General features: G+C 44.6%; 1 protein-coding gene and 1 pseudogene across 3 annotated transcripts in view; both read left to right on the top strand.

Moving 5' to 3' along the window:
• ACSBG2 (acyl-CoA synthetase bubblegum family member 2) overlaps positions 1-23,205 on the top strand; it is a 93,977-nt gene that overhangs the window by 49,625 nt on the left and 21,147 nt on the right. For all 3 annotated transcript variants that reach the window (XM_073599078.1, XM_073599069.1, XM_073599061.1), the window contains exons 2-7: positions 453-582; positions 2,095-2,177; positions 15,250-15,500; positions 15,593-15,681; positions 21,891-22,011; positions 22,346-22,426. In XM_073599078.1, coding sequence (XP_073455179.1) covers positions 476-582; positions 2,095-2,177; positions 15,250-15,500; positions 15,593-15,681; positions 21,891-22,011; positions 22,346-22,426 — 732 coding nt within the window. In that variant the 5' untranslated portion in view covers positions 453-475. The remainder of the gene's footprint in view (positions 1-452; positions 583-2,094; positions 2,178-15,249; positions 15,501-15,592; positions 15,682-21,890; positions 22,012-22,345; positions 22,427-23,205) is intronic.
• LOC141124501 (5S ribosomal RNA) lies at positions 8,668-8,786 on the top strand (annotated as a pseudogene).

Here is a 23,205-nt window from a genome sequence, read left to right on the forward strand (position 1 = left end):
AGGGGCCTAGTAAAAGCAAGCTAAGGGCCACAGTTGGGAGACGACTGCTATATAATTTAGCACGATCTCCCCAGTGAGGAGACAAATGGCAACAGTAAACAGACATTTGGACTAGAGTTCTACATTTGTAAACACTGGGGGGGGGGGTGAAACATGAAATCATAACTTTTAAACCTATTTGTGGGAGGTAGACTGATGTGACAGTATATGAAATTTGGCCACGTTGCCTCAGTCACATGGTGGAAACAGTATCTTTCCCGTGTGGCAGGCAGCCTGACAAGTATGTCTGATTAGGGGAGCTTACAGCCAGAACATCCCAGTTACCAAGTAACTTTTCACAGTTCCAAATCCATCCATAGTAAAAAAAAAAAAAAAAAAAACACTGAAGTGTAATACAATGTTGTGTTTAGACATGTGGCCTTACATGTGCTTATTCTTGGCATTTGTTACAGTGACATTGCAGTGTGATCCTGACATGTCTTCTATGGTAACGAATGCTGCTACAGAAATCACGAAAAATACATGTGAAACGCCAGAGGAAGATGTGTGTTTAAAAGATATACATGTAACGGCATCAGAAGGGTAAGTCTCTTCCGTGACATAGTTGTAGAGAATGCAAGCAGCATTGATGGGAATGAAGGACCGCAATCACCGCCTCCAAATTGTACAGAAAACATTTCAAACTCAAATTATAGTGGGTGTCCTATCGAATACTGCCTCCGGTCGGATAATGCCTCCACTGGGCATGCACAGTACGCAACGTCACTCCACCTGATATGTTGATCAGCTGGTGTGACGTCAACACTGCACGTGCGCAGATTGTCGGAGGCATTATCCGATGTTCTGCAAAGCGTCGAGGGAGAACTTAATTGTCAGATTGTGCCTCACTGTTGCAGGGTGGGTTCAGTGTGTTGAACGGTGGTTTTGGCTGTGTCTAACAACAGAGGCATCCGACATTCTGCACATGCGCTGTTGATGTCACGCCAGCTAATCAACATGTCAGCTGGAGTGATGTTGCGTACTGCGCAGACCCGATGGGAGGCATTATTCGATAGAACATGGGCTGACTTATAGAAGTCTGAGGGCCACGCCTATCTGAACTTAGAAAAAATCTTTAGCGGTGCGGCAAATGTAACAATTGCAACCTACAAAATTGCTATCCACAAAGAAGCCACAAAACCTTTTCTTCTGCTATTTAGCAAAATGATGTAGAATATTTATCAACTGCAGGAGAGATGGGGCCTAGACTGGTTTTAAAGAAGTAAAGCCAAAGCTCTTTTGGCTGTACTTCTATGGATTACAGGAGTGCAGTTCGTAATGCACTCCTGTCACCTGGTTTCAGCTGACAATGGGCTAAAGCCAGCTGTGGGCTGATGTGTCAGAGCCGGTCCAGGCTCCGGAAAGCTCCTAACCACATGGTCAGGGTCCACACAGAAACCTGGACTAGCAACTGGCTCAACCTTTTGGCAAGTCGCTGATAGCCTGAGCTAGCCGCTCCCAGTGCTGGAGGGGCAGAGAGCCAGTGACTGACAGTTTACCAGCTCTTTGCAGGAACTAAGCAGTCAGCTGCGTTTGGTTGCTCAGTTTTCAGTCAGAGCAAGCAGGGGGATGGGTGCAGCACTGGTCCAACTTTTTTTTTTTTTTTTGTGAAACCCATACTTTTAAAGTCCAGTGGAAGCCACCAATGTGTTTAATTTATGCAGTTGGGCTGCATGACAAGTAAAGAATAATGGGGCGAATAAAAAGTGAGTGAGTAATGCAGCTTTTTTGGGCCCATTGTAAGAGTCCTGAACTGTGTTTTACTTCTGACCCCAAACGTGGTGGGCTTTATTACTAAAGGCAAAGTGCATAGTCTGCTTGCCTTTTAAATCCACCCCTGTTTTACTCTGTAGCAGCATAGGTTCAGGTTTAACCTTAAGCCCTGTCCACTTTTTCCACATTAATTCTGTTCTTGTAATACCCAAGGTAGTCTGTGGGTGTGGCTACAATTGAGGGTATGTTTGTCCACTTGGGACATGAAAAGTTTTGTTTTAGATTGCTCATTGTTTTTGGAATATTATTTAGCTCAATTTAATTTTGTCGGGATTTGTTTAGCTGTATAGAAGAGAACCGCGGGGAACAGCTGAAAAACAAACACAAATCTAATGATGATGCAAGTCCTGAAGCAGTATCTGTGGGTATGTGTCCTTCCTTTTTTTTTTTTTTTTTTCCATGATTGTGTGCGCTCCCGACATGCACAAGAAGTTAACCTAGCCTTGAAATGCAGATAGGTTGCATTTTAAAAGATAAGTTCACTTTTTAGAAAAAATGCAAGTAAAAGTGCTTTATGGTGTGTTTTTTTTTTTTTTTTTTTTGGAGCCTGTAAAGCATTGCACTACTGATCAGCAGATTGCTGGAGCCATACAGGTTTGTCATAGTATGTATGCCCCTACATCCCATACAGGCAAGCAGATACAATCTGACAGGAATAATCGATGAACTATAGCCATGGTAGTTCATTGAGAACTACAAGCTAGCAGCCACAAAGTATGTCAGGGCTTGTATAGAGCTGCACAATTCTGGCTAAAATGTATATATGTATATTTTTCTTAGAATAAAGATCACGATTCTCGCGGTGTAACTTCTTCCATATTCTACAAAAAAAGTGCTGTTTAGTGTTTCTTTTTTTTCCATTAAAGTGTATTTCTTTTTCATACATCATGAGACAGTCGGGCTAATATTACCTACTGTTTAGCTGTTATAGTCCATCAGGTGAATGGACACTGGTAGACCAAAGGTCTTCAGACAGGAAGTGATCTCCCTATATAACCCCTCCCACACAGGAAGCACTTAAGTTTTTTTTTTTTTTTTTTGTTATCAGTGTCTGCAAGGTGGATGGCACAGTTTCAGCTCTCTGAGCTCCAGGTCTCTAGTCTCACAAACTGTTCTTAAATGAATCAAGGGATTGACAGATCGGATCCATTTGACATATGCTTAGATACAGTGGGGACGGAAAGTATTCAGACCCCCTTAAATGTTTCACTTTGTTATATTGCAGCCATTTGCTAAAATCATTTAAGTTCCTTTTTTGTATCTCATTAATGTACACACAGCACCCCATATTGAAAGAAAAACACAGAATTGTTGACATTTTTGCAGATTTATTAAAGAACTGAAATATCACATGGTCCTAAGTATTCAGACCCTTTGCTGTGACTCCTATATTTAACTCAGGTGCTGTCCATTTCTTCTGATCATCCTTGAGATGGTTCTACACCTTCATTTTGAGTCTAGCTGTGTTTGATTATACTGATTGGACTTGATTAGGAAAGCCACACACCTGTCTATACAAGACCTTACAGCTCACAGTGCATGTCAGAGCAAATGAGAATCATGAGGTCGAAGGAACTGCCTGAAGAGCTCAGACAGAATTGTGGCAAGGCACAGATCTGGCCAAGGTTACAAAAAATTTCTGCTGCACTTAAGTTTCCTAAGAGCACAGTGGCCTCCATAATCCTTAAGTGGAAGACGTTTGGGATGACCAGAACCCTTCCTAGAGCTGGCCGTCCGGCCAAACTGAGCTATCGGGGGAGAAGAGCCTTGGTGAGAGAGGTAAAGAACTCAAAGATCTTTGTGGCTGAGCTCCAGAGATGCAGTCAGGAGATGGGAGAAAGTTGTAGAAAGTCAACCATCACTGCAGCCCTCCACCAGTCGGGGCTTTATGGCAGAGTAGGCCGACGGAAGCCTCTCCTCAGAGCAAGACGCATGAAAGCCCGCATGGAGTTTGCTAAAAAAAACACCTGAAGGACTCCAAGATGGTGAGAAATAAGAGTCTTTGGTCTGAGACCAAGATAGAACTTTTTGGCCTTAATTCTAAGAGGTACGTGTGGAGAAAACCAGGCACTGCTCATCACCTGTCCAATACAGTCCCAACAGTGAAGCATGGTGGTGGCAGCATCATGCTGTGGGGTTGTTTTTCATCTGCAGGGACAGGATGACTGGTTGCAATCGAGGGAAAGATGAATGTGGCCAAGTACAGGGATATCCTGGACGAAAACCTTCTCCATAGTGCTCAGGACCTCAGACTGGGCCGAAGGTTTACCTTCCAACAAGACAATGACCCTAAGCACACAGCTAAAATAACAAAGGTGTGGCTTCACAACAACTCCGTGACTGTTCTTGAATGGCCCAGCCAGAGCCCTGACTTAAACCCATTTGAGCATCTCTGGAGAGGCCTAAAAATGGCTGTCCACCAACGTTTACCATCCAACCTGACAGAACTGGAGAGGATCCCCAAATCCAGGTGTGAAAAACTTGTTGCATCTTTCCCAAAAAGACTCATGGCTGTATTAGATCAAAAGGGTGCTTCTACTAAATACTGAGCAAAGGGTCTGAATACTTAGGACCGTGTGAAATTTCAGTTTTTCTTTTTTAATCTGCAAACATGTCAATTCTGTGTTTTTCTGTCAGTATGGGGTGCTGTGTACATTAATGAGGGAAAAAATGAACTTAAATGGTTTTAGCAAATGGCTGCAATATAACATAGTGAAAATTTTAAGGGGGTCTGAATACTTTCCATCCTCACTGTAAATGGTACCCGAGCCTTGCAAAGAAGACTGAAGATCTTGAGAGGTTTTGCCTGTAATGTGGCCTCCGGGCGCTGGACCCTGCAAAGTGGAATCCTGGACACGACAGCGCTAAGGCATTCCTGCAGGGTGCTGTACAGGTCCAAGAAAGTGGACCCTAAACATGAAAAGGGTACATAGTCCTTGAAGGTCCTCAAGTGACAGGAACCAGTCGTGCAGATTGGGCTCTTTTTTTTTTTTAAGCTGCCCTGCACCTGAACGGGTAAGTGAAACCCCTTTACTTATTATTGTGGGGTGTCCCAGTTATTGTTACAATCAGTCAAGCTAGCTAGAGGCTGGACACCTGTGTGCGGTGACCACACACGTGCACACGCACAGAACGTTCTGGCGCACACCCAGCTTATTTAAGCTGTGTAGGCCAAGCATGCGGTGCTTCCAGAAGGCAGCTGTAGGACACAGAGCAAGCTCTGAACAGACACTTGCAGCGGTTCATCTTTTCCTTACCCGGGTCACGTGAGTCACCAAGTATTGCTTGGCAGGCTAAAGGTGCTTTGCAGGATTGTTACATAGGAGACTCCTAGTTTGGAGCAGGAATGGGTTGAGGATGGGGAAGAGCTTAAAGCTCAGGACTCTGGAGGACACGGCAGATAAGTCTGCTGCTGAGCAATTTGGACATCAACTGGATGGCTTCATGTCTGCCTCAGTCGCAGAGGCTTTTGATCCTGACTCTTAACAAAATGGTTCGTTCTGCCTTTAAGTTGCTCTTGCAGAGGTGACTGAGCCCCACTGGTCCTCTTTGGGATCCCTGAGACCTCTTCAGGCTGCACAGGCTTTCCCCCTACACCCCCTTTTAAAACAGGCGGTGTATGCTGATTGGGAACATCCTGACAGGATTTTTATTCCTCCTAAGAGGTTTTCCCCCTTATATCCCATGGATGAAAAGTTTGTTAAAAAATGGAGCATACCAGCAGTAGATGCAGCAGTCTCTTCCTTAAACAAGAACTTAACTTGTCTGGTAGATAATCCACAGGGCTTGAAAGACCCTGTTGACAAGAAATTGGAGTCTTAATTAAAGGCTTCCTTTTCTTTGGCCAGTATCTGCCAGTCCGTAAAGGGTTGGGTCAAACGGCCTGATAGGCCTAACCAGGAGGATGATCTGCCTGAAAGTAAGACAGATATTGCTTGAGCGCTGTGTTTTGCTATTGACACCTTAAAGGATTCAATTCAGCAGGCTTCTTGTTTTGGCTCTCTCGTCTGTACATATGTGCAGACTCTCATGGCTTAAGAACTGGTCAGCTGAGCTTCTTTATAAAAAGTTATTGGCAGGTTTCCCTTTTCACAGGGAACGTTTTATTTGGTGATCATTTGGACAAATATATCCAAAAGCTCTCCGGAGGGAAGAGTTCTCTGCTTCCTGTGAAGAAAATCACCAGACGCCCCTCCTTTAAAACCGCAGGAACGGCTGCTTCCAATGTCCCAGCGTCAAGGCGATTCCGTTGCCAACAGGGCACTAGGGCTAGGGGCAAGCTGCAGGGCCAGAAAAAGCCCTGGGTCCAATATTCTAAACCCAGCACCAAGCCCTCCTTTTGAGGGGATGCCCCCACTCAATTGAGTGGGGGGAAGGCTGCTGCACTTTGCTGACATTTGAAGAACAATAATTCAGGACGAGTGGGTCACCTCAATTGTATCTTGCGGTCACAAGCTAGAGTTGCGGGGGGGTTACCCCTCAGGTTTTTAAGATCCAGCCTTCCCTCGAATCCTCCAAAAATTAACGCACTACATCTAGTACATCAAGGAGTGATTGTAGAGGTTCCAGTATCCGAAAGGGGGAACAGGGTTTTGCTCAAACCTGTTTACAGTTCAGAAACAAAACAGGGACACAAGGCTCATTTTGGACCTAAGATCCCTGAACATGTATCTACTGATCCAGTCCTTTCGGATGGAGTCTGTCCACTCAGTAGTAACCTCACTCCAGAAGGGAGACTTTCTAGTCTTCATCGATATATAAAAGACGCGTATTTACACATGCCTATCTTTCAGCCTCATCCGAGGTTCCTACGTTTTGCAGTAGAGGAACGTAATTTATTTTCATACATCAGGGGACACAGAGCCATAGTAGTTACTATGTGGGTTACAGGCCACTTTCAGGTGATGGACACTGGCACGCCCTAAGACAAAAAATGCGCACTCTATATAACCCCTCCCACTATTGGGAATACCCCAGTTTTTTCGCCAGTGTCTAGGTGTTGGTCACGGAGTAAAGATGTGCTGAGCTCCTCTGCAGCAATCCTTGCTGGGGCTAGCTATGCAGACGGATCCATTCAAGGTGTCTTTCTGGCCGAATTGAATGGTACCCAGGCCTCGTGTCTGAAGAAACAAGGTTTTTGCCTGTGAATGCTTCTCTTTTGAGAGCTGGACCCTGCAATCCAGTACTTTTTGGTATTAAGGCCGTAAAGTTTACTGCCGGTGTGCTATTTCAGGTCCAGGATTGTGGGTTTACTCGAGGATCCCCAGCTCCTGAAGGTTTAACGGAACCCACCGTAAAGGGTGAAGATTGGATCTGTTGGTTTACCACAAAAAACCCTGCGGCGGGAAAGGTAAGGAGTTTTTCTAAGAAGAAATTTTTAAAAATGTTATGAATTGTCTCCTTTAAAGTAAATGTTATGCCCAAGTGTCACCACTGGGGACTGTATGGAGCACATACCTTCTCATGCTTTGCTCAGAGATCACGCTGTGTCACAGAAACAGCAGTCTTTCTCCAGCCAGCAGGCAGACCTCCGGTAAGTTTGGGGGGTTTTTGCTTCCTCCTGAGACCCCCACCTGGGCTGAACTCTTCCCCTCTTCATGAGGCTGAGTATAAGGGAGAAGTGAAAACAATCAGCAATGCCATTTTCTTTCTCCACCCCTACGCGGGGAGGCTTCCAGGTCTCCTCCACGCCATCCCTCCCTCACAAGCCAATCCCAAAAGTCGGATCGGAGGCCCGTGCTTGTGCGGGAAAACTTTTTAAAAAGAGAAAGGAGGGGGGCGCGATGCGAGGCTTAGCGTGGCGTCGGCGTCCTCCAACGCGGGAGTGTGGTGTGTTTTTTTTTTTTTTTTATTAAAAAAAAACTCCATTTGTGCTGGCTGCAAAATTGTTGCAGAGACATGAGAGCAAAAGGAGCATGAAAGAGGTTTTGGTGACACAGGCATTTCCTGCTTAACCCATTTACTGTTTGCATGAGGCTGAGCATTAATAGCAGCAGCAGTGGCTGAACTTTTGCTCAAGCAGTGGATGCGATTTCTTCTGATAGTACCTCTGCTTTTTTGCATCGGGCTAAGGTCAGAAGGGGGGTTAAAACACCCCCAAAATAGAGCTAAAAGGGGCCATGAAGTGTTTGCAACTGTTTTCAACACTGCAGCCCCTGTGTATTTTACCAGATCTTTTTTTTTTCCCTCAGCCATGATGGGTTTAAAAAAAAAAAAAGTTTAGCAACTTTAATTCCCTTCCATTGCCCAGGACTCTCAAACTGAGGAACTAGGGTGAGGGTCCTGGGCAATGCAAACCGTGGTGAGGCTGATGACTCCTCTTCTGAGGTGTCAAATGTGGGGCAATCAGCTGGTTTCAATCTTAAGATTGTTGGTGCAATTTCTTGCTGAATGGTCCGCTCCACATTTATGCTGCTTTTACTGAGTGTTTGGGTTTGTTAAAGCCTCCTCAAGCTGTGCATGCCTTTTTCTGTCCATTTATTGTTGGAAAAAGCTTTTTTGTATCTGAGAGAATCTCCCAGGTAAACATTATTTTTCCTCCTAAAAAAGTTTTTACACTTTATCCTATGGTGGAGGAAATTCACTAAATAGAGTATACCAGCAGTTAACGCTGCCATATCCTCTGTGAGTAAGAGCTTTTGTTCGGCAGACAGTGCTCAAATACTTAGGCACTGACAGTAATTGCTTAATCGTTGAGAGGCCAGTTTAACAGGTGTTCAAGGTATCCTCAGCAGGCCCAGGATCTGGCAGCTTTTGTTTGCAATAATTGCTTTGTGAATTTCTATTGTAGAACCTCCACAAGGTCCTCATGCAGGTGCTTGCTTATAAACTAGCCAAACGCACAATTGCTGAGATGCCTATGGCCACATCACCCTGAAAGCGCCCGATCTCGTCTGATCTCAGAGGCTAAGCAGGGTGAGGCCTGGTTAGTTCCTGTATGGGAGACCGCCTGGGAATACCAGGTGCTATACACAGTGCTGTGCACATTGTTGCTAACACAGCTAAACGCATGAGTGCGGGAACACACGTCAGCGGTGGATAAACTTCCTTTCACTATGCAGAAGCTCCTGGCTAGTCTTCCTTTTGCGGTGAAATAACTATTTAAGGATGTTTGGATAATTCATCTAAAGAAATTCTAGTGGGAAAAGTACCCCCTTTTGCCATTTTTAAGTAAAGGAGTAAATATTTTTTAAAGCTCCTTTTTGTGCCAGGGGCATCAGCCTCTAGGCAGTCACAAGGGTTTCGCCGTCAGGTTCAAAAGGTAATCCTCAGAATTAACCCCTGGGACAAAAGAGGTTTTGGGGAAGGAAACCTACAAGATACTGAAGCCTCCTTATGAGGAGGCACCCCGCTCGCTCAATAGGGGGAATTTTTCTGCAGTTCTCAAGGATCTGACAGGAAGACGAATGGGGGACTTCCTCAATAGCTCCAAGGTACAATCTGGAGTTCCAAGAGTTCCTGTCTCCTCGTTGTTGTTTTTTGTTTTTTTTCCTCAGATCAAATGTTCCTAAGGATCCAGAGAAAAGTCTTTCTCTCAAGCTTTGGACTTTTTTTTTTTTTTTTTTGCAAAAGTGGTCATGTAAGTGCAGAGGTTGGGGTTTGGTTAAATCCAAATGGACATTCTGGATCTCAAAGATCTAAACTCCTTTTTTTGCATGGAGTCTATCTGATCAGTAGTCTCCTTCCTACGAGGGGGAGAACTTCTGGCGTCGATCGACATAAAGTATGCTTATCTCTATGTGCCGATCTTCCCTTTTCACCAGAAATTTCTACTCTTCGAGGTAGAAAATCTTAATTTCCAGTTTGTAGCTCTACCTTTTTCGGGCTAGCTACTGCACCTCTAGTGTTTTTATAAAGATCCTGGCTCCTCCTTTAGCCAGGTTAAGGGCTCAAAGTATAACGATACTAGCCTACTTAGACGATCTACTCTTGATAGATCAATCTGTAGCACCACAGTCAGCTACCTGGAATACTGAAGTTGGATCCTCAACCTAGAAAAATCCTCCTTAAAACCATCAAGGAGATTGCAGTACTTAGGGCTGATCATGGTTACAGTCCAGAAAGGGGTATTTTTGCCCCAGGAAAGAATCGGTTCCTTAAAGGAATTGATTTGGTTGGTCAAAACATAGAAGAATCCTTCTATTTATCTTTGCATGAGATTTTTGGGAAAAATGGTGGCTTCTTTCGAGGCCGTTCATTATGCGCAGTTTCATTCAAGACTGCTGCAAAACAGTATCTTGTCAACTTGGAACAAGGTCCAAACTCTGGACTTCCTGATGCGTTTATCCGACAAAGTGCGTCAGAGCCTCAATTGGTGGTTAATATCCAAAAATCTTCAAAAAGAGAAATCCTTTCTACCTGTTACCTGGAAAGTAGTAATGGATGCCAGCCTTTTGGGCTGGGGAGCAGTCCTGGAAGAAGCGTCTGTCCAAGGGAAGTGGTCCAAATCAGAGTTGACCTTGTCCATCAATATTCTAGAGATTCAGGCAGTACGCCTGGACGCTCAGACTACGGAATTATCCTGTCAGGATCCAATCCGACAATGCCACAGCTGTGGCTTATATCAATCACCAAGGGGGTGCGAGAAGTCGTGCGGCCCAGAGGTGAATCATATTCTTCACCCTGACATTTGTCAATATGCCAAAAATGGGGAGTTCCTGACGTGGATCTGTTTGGATCCACGTGGATCCAGGTTCAACAACAAGATCGACAACTTTGTGTCAAGGACAAGGGATCCAATGGCATATGGAACAGATGCCTTGGTCTTTCCATGGGATCAGTTTTCACTGATCTATGCGTTCCTACAGATGGGATTAGAAGTGAAGCTGGCCTTGAACACTACCAAGGGCCACTTGTCAGCCATATCAGTGTTTTTTCAACACTGCTTGTTTTTTCGACCACTTGCTTCACACTCTCTGGTTCATAACCTTATTCAGGGGGTAACGCAGATTAATCCCCCAGTTAAGTCACCCCTAAACCCTTGGGACTTAAATTTAGCCCTGTCAGCTTTACAAAAACAGCCTTTTGAGCCGATTCAAGATATTCCCTTGATCCTCTTGACGAGGAAAACTGTTTTCTTGGTTGCCATATCTTCGGCAAGAAGAGTATCAGTTGGCTGCTCTTTCCTGTAAAGAGCCATATTTGATTATTCATAAGGATAAGGTTGTATTGCGGCCTCATCCTAATTTTCTACCGAAGGTAGTGTTAGGTTTTCATTTAAACCAGGATATTGTTCTGCCTTCATTTTTTCCAGAACCTCATTCCGTGGAAGAAAAGTCACTGCATTCTCTTGATGTGAGAGCGGTCAAGGTCTATTTAAAAGCGCCTGCTCAGATTCGTAAAGCAAATGTTTTGTTTGTGTTGCCAGACGGTCCTAAAAGAGGACAGGCGTAGAAATCTACCATTTCTAAATCGATTCATCAAGTGATTGTTCAAGCTTATGGTTTAAAGGGGAGAATTCCTCCTTTTCATATTAAAGCGCACACCAGCGTGCTTCTTGGGCAGTGCATCACCAAGCCTCTATGGCTCAGATCTGCAAGGCCGCAACTCGGTCTTCTTCAGTCCATACATTTACCAGATTCTATCAAGTAGATGTAAAAGGTCATGAGGATATCGCCTTTGGCGCAGTGTACTGCAGGCTGCAGTACAATTCCTCTAGTCTTAGTGCCCCACTTTTTGTTTCTCCCTCCCTTCAGTTGCCATTGCTATGGGACATCCCACATAGTAACTACTATGGCTCTGTGTCCCCTGATGTATGAAAAGAAAATTGGATTTTTAAAACCGCTTACCTGTAAAATCCTTTTCTTTGAAGTACATCAGGGGACACAGAGGTTCCTCCCTTCTTGGTATACACGTCTATTGCTTTGCTACAAAACTGAGATACTCCCAGTAGTGGGAGGAGTTATATAGGGAGTGCATTTTTTTGTCTTGGGCCGTGCCAGTGTCCATCACCTGAAGGTGGCCTATAACCCACATAGTAACTACTATGGCTCGGTGTCCCCTGATGTACTTCAAAGAAAAGGATTTTACAGGTAAGCTGCTTTAAAAATCCTATTTTTCAGTTTGTGGCTCTACCCTTTGGGCTGGCTACAGCTCCCTGGGTGTTAAAGGTCCTAGCACCAGTACTGGGTCTTTTTAAGGGCCCAAGGGATCCTGGTGCTCAGGTATCTGGACGACCTATTCAGAGATCACTCATTTCAGGCTCTAGAACAGAACATATGTACAGTGTGGTATTTGAAAAGCTTAGGCTTGATCATGAATACCGAAAAGTCAGCCTTGAAACCAGCTCAGTGTCTAAATTCTTTAGGTCTGATCCTAGATGCAGTTCAAACAAGAATATTCTTGCCACTTGTAAGGATCTGTGCCCTGAAGGTTCAGGTGCATCAGATAAGGGGCACCAGACAACCCTCCTCCATTCAGCTCTGTATGAGTCTTCTAGGAAGGTATCCTCCGAGGCAGTGCCCTATGCCCAGTTCCATTCCAGGCCTTTACAACAAGACATCTTGTTGGCCTAGACCAGAAGAGGAAAAGCCCTGGATTTATCCAATGTGCTTATCTCCTCGGCCATGCTTAAGCCTAAACTGTTGGTTGCAGGATCTGAACCTGCGAAAGGGAAAATCCTTTCTCCCGGTAACTTGGAGAGTACGGACTACAGATGCCAGTCTCTCTCGGGCTGGGGAGCGACCCTAGAAGGGCTCACAGCTCAGGGGAAATGGTCAGGGACAGAACAGATCCTGCCCATCAATGTCCTGGAATTACGGGCAGTACGTCTGGCCCTATGGTCCTGGACAGTGGCGCTTCTGCCCCATCGGTTCAGTCCGAAAGTGTCACTGCAGTGGCCTACAGAAACCACCAAGGCGGTACCAGGAGTCGTTTAGCCCTGAAGGAGGTGAACCACATACTAGCCTGGGCAGAGGGACCTATTTATATCGGCAGTCTATATCCTGGGAGTAGAGTACTGGAAGGCAGATTATCTCAGCCACCAGCAGATCTGCCTGGGGGAATAGTCCCTACACCCGGGGGTGTTCCAGCAAATTTGCCAGCATTTGGGATGGCTAGAGGTCGACCTATTGGCATCCAGATTCAACAACAAGTTACAGCAATTTGTGTCCCGAACAAGGGATCCTATGGCAATCGGAGCAGATGCTTTGATAGTTCCATGGAGACAAAACTCCCTGGTTTATGCTATCCCTCTTCTTCCACATTTGTTGCGCAGGATTCGGAAAGAGGGTGTTCCAGTCAGTCTGGTGGCACCAGCCTGGCCCAGGAGGCCCTGGTTCCCGGAGATTGAGAGACTGACAATAGACTGCCATGGATGCTTCCACGTTGCCCCAAGGCAAGGTCTCAAGGTCCCATATTCCACCCCAATTTACAGTTTCTCTAAATTTGACGGCATGGCTTTAGAAGCCAGGGTGCTAAAGGACCATGGCATCTCGGGATCAGTAGTGTCTACCCTAGTGAATGCTAGAAAAGCTGTCGCTAGGAAAATTTATCATAAGGTCTAGAAGACTTGTATTGCTTGGTGTGAAGCCAGAAAATGGCATCCTCAGAAATGCGTGATTAGAATTCTCTTTTCTACAGTCAGCTGTGGAAACCAAATTTGGCTTTCAGTACAATAGGGGGTCATGTTTCGGCCCTATCAGTATTCTTCCAAAGGCCTTTAGCCTCCCATTCACTGATCCAAACCTTTTTATGCAGGGGGCTTAACTTGCTTGCCCCCCCCATTAGGTCACCTATGTGTCCTTGGAACTTGAACTTGGTCTCGTCTGTTTACAGAAACTACCATTTGAACCCATCAAGGAAATTCCATTAGACTTGCTGTCACGCAAGCTAGCCTTCCTGATGGCCATCACCTAGAAGGGTGTCGGAGTTGGCGGCCCTTTCGTGTAGGGAACCATACTTGATCCTTCACCACGACGGGGTTGTGTTACAACCTGTTCCATCAGTTTTTGCCAAAAGTGGTGTCGGCCTTTCATTTAAATTGGGATGTTATTTTGCCTTTTTTCTCAGCCTTGTTTGTCGGAAGAGCGGCATTCTTTGGACGTTGTCCGGGCAGTCAAGGTTTATTTGTCTAGATCTGCGGAGATCCGAGGATCAGACTCCTTTTTTGTTTTACCAAAAGGACCCAAGAAAGGGCAGGCAGCTTCCATTGCCAATTGGGTCCGTCAATTGGTCATTCAGGCCTACGGTCTGAAATGTAAAGCTCTCACCCTAAAGGTAGGTGCTTTACTTCTACCAGGGGTGTAGGCACCTCCTGGGCTTTTTGCAATCTGGTATCTGTGGCTCAGATTTGTAAGGCTGCCACCTGGTCTTCAGTGCATACGTTCACAATTTTATCAAGTGGATGTTCGAGCAGCCGAGGATTCGGCTTTCGGCCGTAGTGTACTGTGGACTGCCGTATAAGTTCTGATGGTTATCGTTTGGCAGGGTGTCTCCCTTCCCTCAAGGCTATTGCTCTGGGACGTCCCAGTGGGTAATGAATATTAGCCTGACTTTATGTCCCATGATGTATGAAAAAGAGAAAAATAGGATCTTTTTTTTTCATCATACTTGGCTGTAAAATCCTTTTTTCTTTGACACAGAGCTTCTTTCTTTCTTCCTGTGTGGGAGGGGTTATAAAGGGGATCACTTCCTGTCTGAAGACCTTTGATCTACCAGTGTCTATTCACCTGATGGGGTATAACCCAGTAGGTAATGAATACCTATAATATTATTTATTATTATTATTAATAATAATAATTATTATTATTTTTTATCAGTTGCGTTTGAAAGACCTCTGCTAAAATATTGCAACAGCTATTTTATTCTCTAGGGAACCAAATCTGTGACTGCAGCATTGGGAATATGTTGCATGTCTGTCCCGAACCCCCCCCCCCCCCTTTAAAATGGATTGAACATGTAACCTGTTCCCAAAGGTGAAGTTATCCCTTTAACACAACACAAACGCATAATAACGTAACCGAGGTAAAGATGTCTATTTGTCACAAAGTGTTTTATCCCCTTGCAGACAGTCAGATTCACTGTGGAAACCAGTAACGCAATTATTGGCAGGATAAATTGCTCATCGGTCCAGCCTGAACTTTGACAGTATCCTAAGTTCCTAAAGCTTCTATAGGCAAATATGTTTGAGGTAGTTAAAAGCAATGATGGATTTCATAATTAAATGTGTCTAAAATCTTGCAAGCTAGTCAACTATTGTTTTGGAAGAAAGACTTGTGAAAAAGACACAGTATCAGATAAAGTTGTTGAATTTGGCATCAAATGGCCGTAAATACTACCAGTACTCCTTGATGGCACCTTGTTTGGGTGACCTGTTGTGCTAAATGTCAACCTGCTGATTGGAAGGAAATTGTACATATTGAGCCCATATTTAAAATATATGAAATGAGCGGCATGTCAAGTCATAATTTTTTTACCAGATAAAACTCTGCTTTCTAGATCAGCCAAACACCTCTACAGCTGACTTGAAATTCTGGACTACGCAGAGAGATGGCTCTGTGGAGCTGCGGACAGAAGAGTGTGGTATAGCCAGTCTCCCTCCAGTCACCATTCACCAGTTAATACAAGATTCTGTTCAGAAATATGGTGATTATGTTGCTCTGGCATCAAAACAGGGAGACCAGTGGAACAAATTAACTTACAAGCAATACTATGAACAGTGCAGGATAGCAGCCAAAGGATTTCTTAAGGTATGCTACTATACTAGGTGTAAAACACATCTATTTTAGTATGTACAATTTTCTTACTTTTATTTTTTTTTTCCTTTTTTAAATATTTGAAGTTGGGCCTTGAAAGATACCATGGAGTTGGAATCCTGGGATTTAACTCTGCAGAGTGGTTCATTTCTGACATCGGAGCTATACTTGCTGGGTAAGTTTTTGTGTTTGTTTTTTTTTTTTTTTTCTTTCTTCCTATAGAAATGGCACTGCCTTGCACTTTGACTCAACCCAGCTGTGGCCATTTATGAAATTCATGCTCCTAATTTATGTATTTGATGCTGCAGCTTTCTGGACTAGCTGCAACACTTGTGGAAAGGGACCAGGATTTGACAGGGAGCTCTGACTGGAGAGCAGTGGAAGATGAGCAAAGATCTATTTGCTGATTTTATGCTTGATCAACTTAACAGTGCAGTGCAGATATGACATCTAATAGGACTGAGGACTCCTCCAATAAACCCCTGATGTCTCCTTAAAAATGTGTCGCCTGCACTCTTATCGTATAGTGTGCTTTTCAGCCCCCTTGTGATGACATAAAGTTGTTTCCAGTTAAAGTGGAACTTAAGCCAGAAAATAAAAGATCACTTTAGGCTGGCCCATTTTGCAGGTATAGCTATGTAAAACCTTTAAGTGTCTGTCCGCTGTAAAATCCAGTAATGCTCACCCTGCTCTGCACATGCTCAGTTGCTCCAAATTTTAGGCACTGCTGAGTTTGTAGAGGCCGATCTGCTGACAGACTTAAAGCTTCCACTTTTGTCTTCCCCCTCCAGTGCCACATTTGGCACCTTTCAGGGGGGAGGGGAGAACTGGTACCTGTGTTTGACAGGTACCCTTTCCCCACTTCCAGAGGTGGCACCACTGTGCTGTCTCTCGGGAGTTCGGCCCCCATCCTCCTTTCTCTGCCGCCAGGCCAATTAAAGTGCAGCGCGCATGCACAGTAGGGAACTGTCTGGCCGAAAAGCTTCCCTTACCAGGAATGGCAGCAACAGCCGATCCAAAAATTGGCTGGGGTGCTGACACTGCGGGGACGGAAAGTATTCAGACCCCCTTAAATTTTTCACTCTGTTATATTGCAGCCATTTGCTAAAATCATTTAAGTTCTTTTTTTTTTTTTCCTCATTAATGTACATACAGCACCCCAAATTGACAGAAAAACACAGAATTGTTGACATTTTTGCTGGCATTCCAGGAATGTAACTTTTTTGAAACCGTTACATTTATGGATTTAGTTCCACTTTATGGATTTAGTTCCACTTTATGATTTAGTGCTGTACAGGGGATCATCTCCGCTGCGTTAATCTCCGCTGCATTCTAGAGGTTCCCAGGAGTGAGGGCTTCTCATTCTCCAGCACGTGTATCGCGTTAGGCACAGAATGATGAAGTCTCTTCCAGTGCTGGCAGCAGGAACTGATGCGGTTGCCCCTGGAAGTCAGGCAGCAGTCATCTTGGTACACTCAGGATGCTGGATAATGAAGCCCTGTGAGGGATAATCAAAAGGGGAGCAGACACGCCGCCCCGAATCCTTCACACCTCTAAGGGTCTTGGCAAGAAGCTGGTGCAGATAGGACTTCCAGGAGCAGCATCGAGGTGCCAGGATCCATGAAAGTGGGTCTGGAGGCGCCATCAGTAGAAGCCGCACTCAAGGTAAGAAAATAGGGGGCAGGCTGCTCCTTTCTTTTGCTCCTGTGGTGGGGGCACAGGGGGTTTTGTTCCAGAGCCTAATTTCTTTATGCTGGACAGGTGTCACATGTATTAGCATAGGCTCCGGTGGTTGGTACGTTTTAAAGTTTCTTAAGATTAGAGTTGTGTTGATCCACCGGGTGTTTGCATATTTGGTATTTACTTCAGTGGAAGTAATATGCTGGCGTTTGTCCTCTGATTTATTGCAAGACAAAGTCCAGGAGTCCAAAGATGGCAAAGCAGAGGCACCAAGAAAATGCATGTCATGACTGTATAAACTCATCAAGGGAGAGACAGGACCTGTCCAAGGGTTTTCTGGACTGGATGGAGATGAAACAGACTTTACAGTCCTTTTTAAACCCAGAGAGCAAGAAGCTCTTGCTGACCCCATCCCCTGTACATCCAGTACCGGTTAAGGATGAGCTCCGGCGTGTTCGCATGCTGCACGCGCCGAGTCCGCCAGGAAGTCTGCACTGCACAGTGCTAATCACAAGCAGTGAGACATTTCCCGATGTGCGGCTGCAGAGATCGGGAAATGTCTCACTGCCTGTGATTAGCACTCCGCAGTGCCGACTTCCTGGCGGCTTGGCGTGTGCAGCATGTGAACACGCCGGAGCTCATCCTTAGTACCGGTGCTAGGCCAATGGTCCCTGTCTAGGCACGGGCAGCCCAGGAGCAGGGAGTACTGGAGGAGAGCTCAGAGTCGGCCTCGGATTCAGAGGAAGGGGAGCTTAAAGAGGATAAACCCAGCAAGGAAAATTTCGCTTCATTTTGAACTTAAAGCAGGTGAACATGTTTGTAAAGTACAAACGATTCAAGATGGAGTCCATATATACCACCAGAGATTTGTTAAACCCTGGGGTCTTCATGGTTTCGTTAGACCTAAGATGCCTACCTGCATGTCCCCATTCAAAAGGAGTCCAAGCAATAACTCAGGTTTGCAGTGAAGAACAGGTTCTGGACCCTCTATTTTAAGTTCAATGTTCTGTACCACGCATCTTCATGAAGATCCTGGCAGAAGCCCTGTGGGACCCTGAAGTCGGAGGAGATTCATATAATCTCCTACCTGGATTACATGCTGATTTTTGCAGACTCGGCAAAGGAATTGAAAGAGAACCTCAGTAAAGTTATCGGGCACCTTTTAGCAGCTAGGGTGGATGGTAAATCGGGAGAAGTCAGTACCTACTCAAAGTATAGTATTTTTAGGATATTTAATATACTCAACTACATCCAAAATTTTTCTGACGAAAGAAAAAGTGGCAACAATAATCGTAGGTGAGCCTCTGCATGTGTGGAGATCTCAATTCAAGACATAATGAGGGTCCTTGGATTGATGACAGCAGCCATCCCATGGGTCCAATGGCGCAATTCCATACTCGAGCACTGCAAGCTTTCATGCTCTCCATCTGGGATGGAAACAAAGAATCTCTGCAGAGACTAACACAGATCCCGCAGGAAATTAAGCTCTCAAGTGGTGGTTGATCCCGGCAAATCTTTCAGCAGGGCGACTCTGGTCCTAACACCACCCTCTAACAGTGACCAACAGACACCAGTGGTTGAGGGTGGGGAGCCCACCCGGGCACACAGCTGGCCCAAGGGGTCTGGAACTGGCAGGAAGCCCGCCTCTTCTCCAATGCAAGGGAGCTGAAAGCAGTTCTAATGGCTCTAGTAGCCTTTAGTCCGACTAAGGGCAAGACACGTGCAAGTCCTTTCGTACAATATTACCACCGTAACCTACATCAACAAGCAGGGGGGTACGAAGGTGGCTGGACTTGAGGATAGCAGAAGAAATCTTCTATCCCTGTCTTCAATTCACTTAAAAGGAGAATTCAACACTCTGGTGGATGTCCGAAGCAGGGAGTCTCTGTCCCAAACAGAATGGTTCTTGAATTGAACGGTGTTCATGCAGATCGTGCAGAGGTGGGGAGTCCCACAAATGGACCGCTTTGCTACTAGGCAAAACAGGCAGGTGGAACTTTTTTTTTTTTTTTTTTTCTTCCTCCAGAAAGACCATCTCAGTCTGGGCCTAGATGCCCTATCCCAACCCTGGGGAAAATGCCTGCTTTTCACATTTCCTCCATTTGCCCTCATACCAAAAATCATCTGAAAAGAAAACTTTCGCAAGCGAAGATTATCCTGATGGCTCCATTCTGGCCAAGGAGGTCTTGGTTTTCATGGCTACTAAGACTTGGCATCATGGAGTTTTGGAGACTGCCTTACAAGACAGACCTCCTTTAAAAGGGAGATGTGAATCATCCAGAAGTGAGCTCTTTCTCTGATGGCCTGGCTACTGAGTGGGAGCTGTTGGTGTTATCGGCATGAGTAATCAATACTATCCTTAGTCACTTGGAAGCTGTCCACTAACGCGATCTACAATAAGATCTGGAAGAAACTGGGCGCCTTGTGCATACTCATCAACGGGGTGTCAGGAGCTATGATCCCTGCGGTCCTAGATTTTCTCCAAGCTGGAGCAGAGCTAAACCTAGCAGTCAGTACCCTCAAGTTGCAGGTATCGGCTTTGTCTAGCTTTTTGAATAAGACTGGTAGAACCCTAGGTCGAGATTTCTTGCGTCCGTTAGCCAGAAGTGGTTCCCCAGGTCAAGGAGGTTCCCCTCCTGAGATTTATCCACAGCATTACAAAGCCTTTGTAAGACACCGTTTAAACCACTAAAAGAACTGCCGATAAAGCTTTTAACTTTGAAAACAGTGATTTTAGTGGCCCTAGTCTCTGCTAAGAGGGTTAGTGAAATACAGGTGCTCTCAATGGTGGAGCCCTTCTGCATCTTGCAAGACAAAATTATCTCCTCTTGGGACCCGGAATTTCTCCCCAAAGTACCGACTCTCTTCCATAGATCGGAAGAAATCGTGACACCACTGTTAGGAATAAATACTCAATCCACAAGAGCGGTTTCCACTTCTTGGGCTGAAAGGGCCACATCGTCTCCCTTCCAGATTTCCAAGGCTGCAACCTGGTCCAGGCTCAAGACTTTGGTAAAGCATTACAGTCTGGATCTGCTTACCAGCCAGACCAGTCTTTTGGCAGGAAAGTACTGCAGGCTGTGGTTCCGCCCTGATCTGGTAGTCCTATTTTGTCCTCTGTAAGCCGTCTTGGAAGATGACTTGGAAAAACATTGTTATTACCTGTTAACTACTTTTTCCAGGACGACGTCAGTTCCCTCCCTACTTTGTTGGTGGATTAGCAATGTAAAGCATAAATCTATGCTAATGAGAGGGTTTAATGATTGCTTATTCTAAAGCCTTTGGTTATTAAATACTGAGGGGCTATTGCATGTGGTGTACTTTTTTATAATGTGTTTCCTGTGCGAGGAGCCCATCTCTGTAAGCCGTTCTGGAAGATTCCTGGAAAAAGTAGTTACCTGTTAACATTTTTATTTATTTTTTTTTTTTTAACCTGCATTTAGTTTTTTAGAAACCTGGCTGAGAGGCTGTATTTTATCATCCAGTGTTTACTAAGGTGTGTACAGCCTTGTCGGGGTAAGATATGATAAAAGGTAATGGATGATTAGCTTTAAAAGGTTATTCGAGGAATTGCACCTTTTTAACCTAGGTTCACATTTATGCGAACAGACGTCTCGTGATTCGCACCCGCACTGCAGGGCCGATAGCATGCGATGCCTGTGCAATGCAAATTCAGCCATACAGTTGTATAGCTGAACTCGCATTGAATTTGAACAAAAAAGGCGCAGGGACTTTCCCCCGCACTGAAATATCGCGTGGGTGTCCTCACCTATGCGATCCTATTTGGCACTGATTGACATCCATCTGTACCATCAATAAGTGTACATCAGTGTCTTTATTGGTGCCCATCCGTGCCGCCTATCGGTGACCATCCGTGCTGGAGAAAACGTACTTATTTACAAAGTTTTGTAACAAACAACTTTTTTTTTTTTTTTCTTTTAAAATTTTCGGTCTTTTATTTAGCAGAAAATAAAAAATCCCAGAGGTGATGAAATGCTACCAAAAGAAAGCTCTATTTGTGGGAACAAAATGATAAAAATTTAGTTTGGGTACAGTGTTGTATGACCGCGCAATTGTCATTCAAAGTGCGACAGCACTGAAAGGTGAAAATTTGGTCTGGGCATGAAGGTGTATAAGTGCCCTGTATTGAAGTGGTTAATCAACCCCACGGTGATTATTGCTAGCGGCTATAGCTGCTGGCAATCGCATAAGCAGACAGGGTGATTGTACCAAAGTTGATCGATTAGCTTGGGTACAATCGGCCTGCCCATACATGGTTTGAATCTCAGCTGGTCCCTGCTTAACCAGCTTAGGTTGAAACAGTCTATGGCCAGCTTTAAAAGTGCAGATAGGATTTCTCAGCATATTGATAAAATGTCAGCGAGCGTTGCCCTGCTTGCTGTATCAGATTGGGATATTTCTCATATTGTAATGTACCATTACTACAGTACAGAGATATTGGCCCTTGTTTCTGGTTTTCAAAAGCTGTAGCCTTTCATTGTTTGGAATGCCTTGTTGAGAATGGGGCATAGTTTATGGGTATAGAGGAAGGTTAAGTATAAATGGATATGAAGGAATACACCATCGTAAAAATTCTTTCATCCAGTAAAGTAGCATATTCCTTTTCTGAAAGCAAATCTATAAATACTGTATGTGGCTGAGATGGTGGTTTTCCTACATAATAATTTTTTCTTTTTTCATCAGAGGGTTTGCTGTGGGTATCTACACAACAAATTCTGCAGAAGCTTGTCATTATGTGGCAGAGAACTGTGAGGCCAACATTCTGGTGGTGGAAAATCATAAACAACTGCAAAAAATTCTTCAAGTAAGTAACCACCAGTAGGTGCAATATGCTTGGCTGCACTTTAACGAAGTTTAATGGTCATTTTTAAATATTATTTGTGTGCTTTACATCTAGATAACTCGGACAGCTTCCACAGCTGGTAAGAGTAATTTTTAGTCTGCAATGACCTACAGGATAGCATGGTTGTTTCTGTAGGATTGCCATTCCTCTTAGACCCAATCAACCTATCTAACATTGAACTACCAGGTTTTAACATTAGTCTAGCTACAAACTCCTATGCAATGGTTTCTTTCTTATTTCTCAAAAAAAAAGTAATTTTATATAATTCAACATTTTGATGTATTATATGTTTCAGTTTCAGGATCAGCTTCCCCATTTAAAGGCAATTGTGCAATACAAGGATGAGCTAAAAGAGAAGAGGCCCAACCTATACACGGTTTGTTTAGAAATCTTACTGGCAGTATATGGGAATTTGGTCATCCTTGCAATAAAAATGATTTTTCTTTAATTTGGGTTACTGGTAGTATGTATCAGTATATGTAAAAGTAGTGGTTTTGTATGTGGACGCTTTTTTTCTAGATCTTTTTTCACTGGTGGGTCCTGCGCTTTGTCTGATTCGGACTGTGGCGCTACTTTGTCAGATCATATCTAACTGGCAAAACCCCCTTAAAGTGGTTGTAAACCCTTACAGACCAGTTTGACCTACAGGTAAGCCTAGATTAAGGCTTACCTGTAGGTCCAAGAAATATCTCCTAAACCTACACGATTTAGGAAATATTTGCAAAAAGACAGGCACCGCTGTCTACGAGGTGCACTGAGCATGCTGCTGCTAACGGCGATATGCCGTTAGTGGCGGCTTCCGTGCGCATGCGTGGGAGTGACGTCATCGCGGCTCTGGCCAATCACAGCGCCGGAGCCATGATACCCGGAACAAAGATGGATGCTCCGTAGCAGAGGGGACAGCGGTGACATCGCAGGCTCCTGTGTCAGGTAAGTGACACATAATGGGCTACTATGCGATGCATAGTAGCTAATTATGCTTTACCTTTGCAGGGAAACAAACAGTGCCCTACAAGCTTCAATAATGTAATTCTAACATGTAAAGGCTTAAGCAGCAGGACCTTGGAAATTCTTATAGGAGAACCCAAGCAGGCTTTAGGCTCACGTTCACATCGGGCCGTTTTGACATGTCAAAATCACAGCCTATTGCCAGCA

Source organism: Aquarana catesbeiana, linkage group LG01 (assembly GCF_042186555.1).
Source record: "Aquarana catesbeiana isolate 2022-GZ linkage group LG01, ASM4218655v1, whole genome shotgun sequence".
Lineage (NCBI taxonomy): Eukaryota > Metazoa > Chordata > Amphibia > Anura > Ranidae > Aquarana > Aquarana catesbeiana.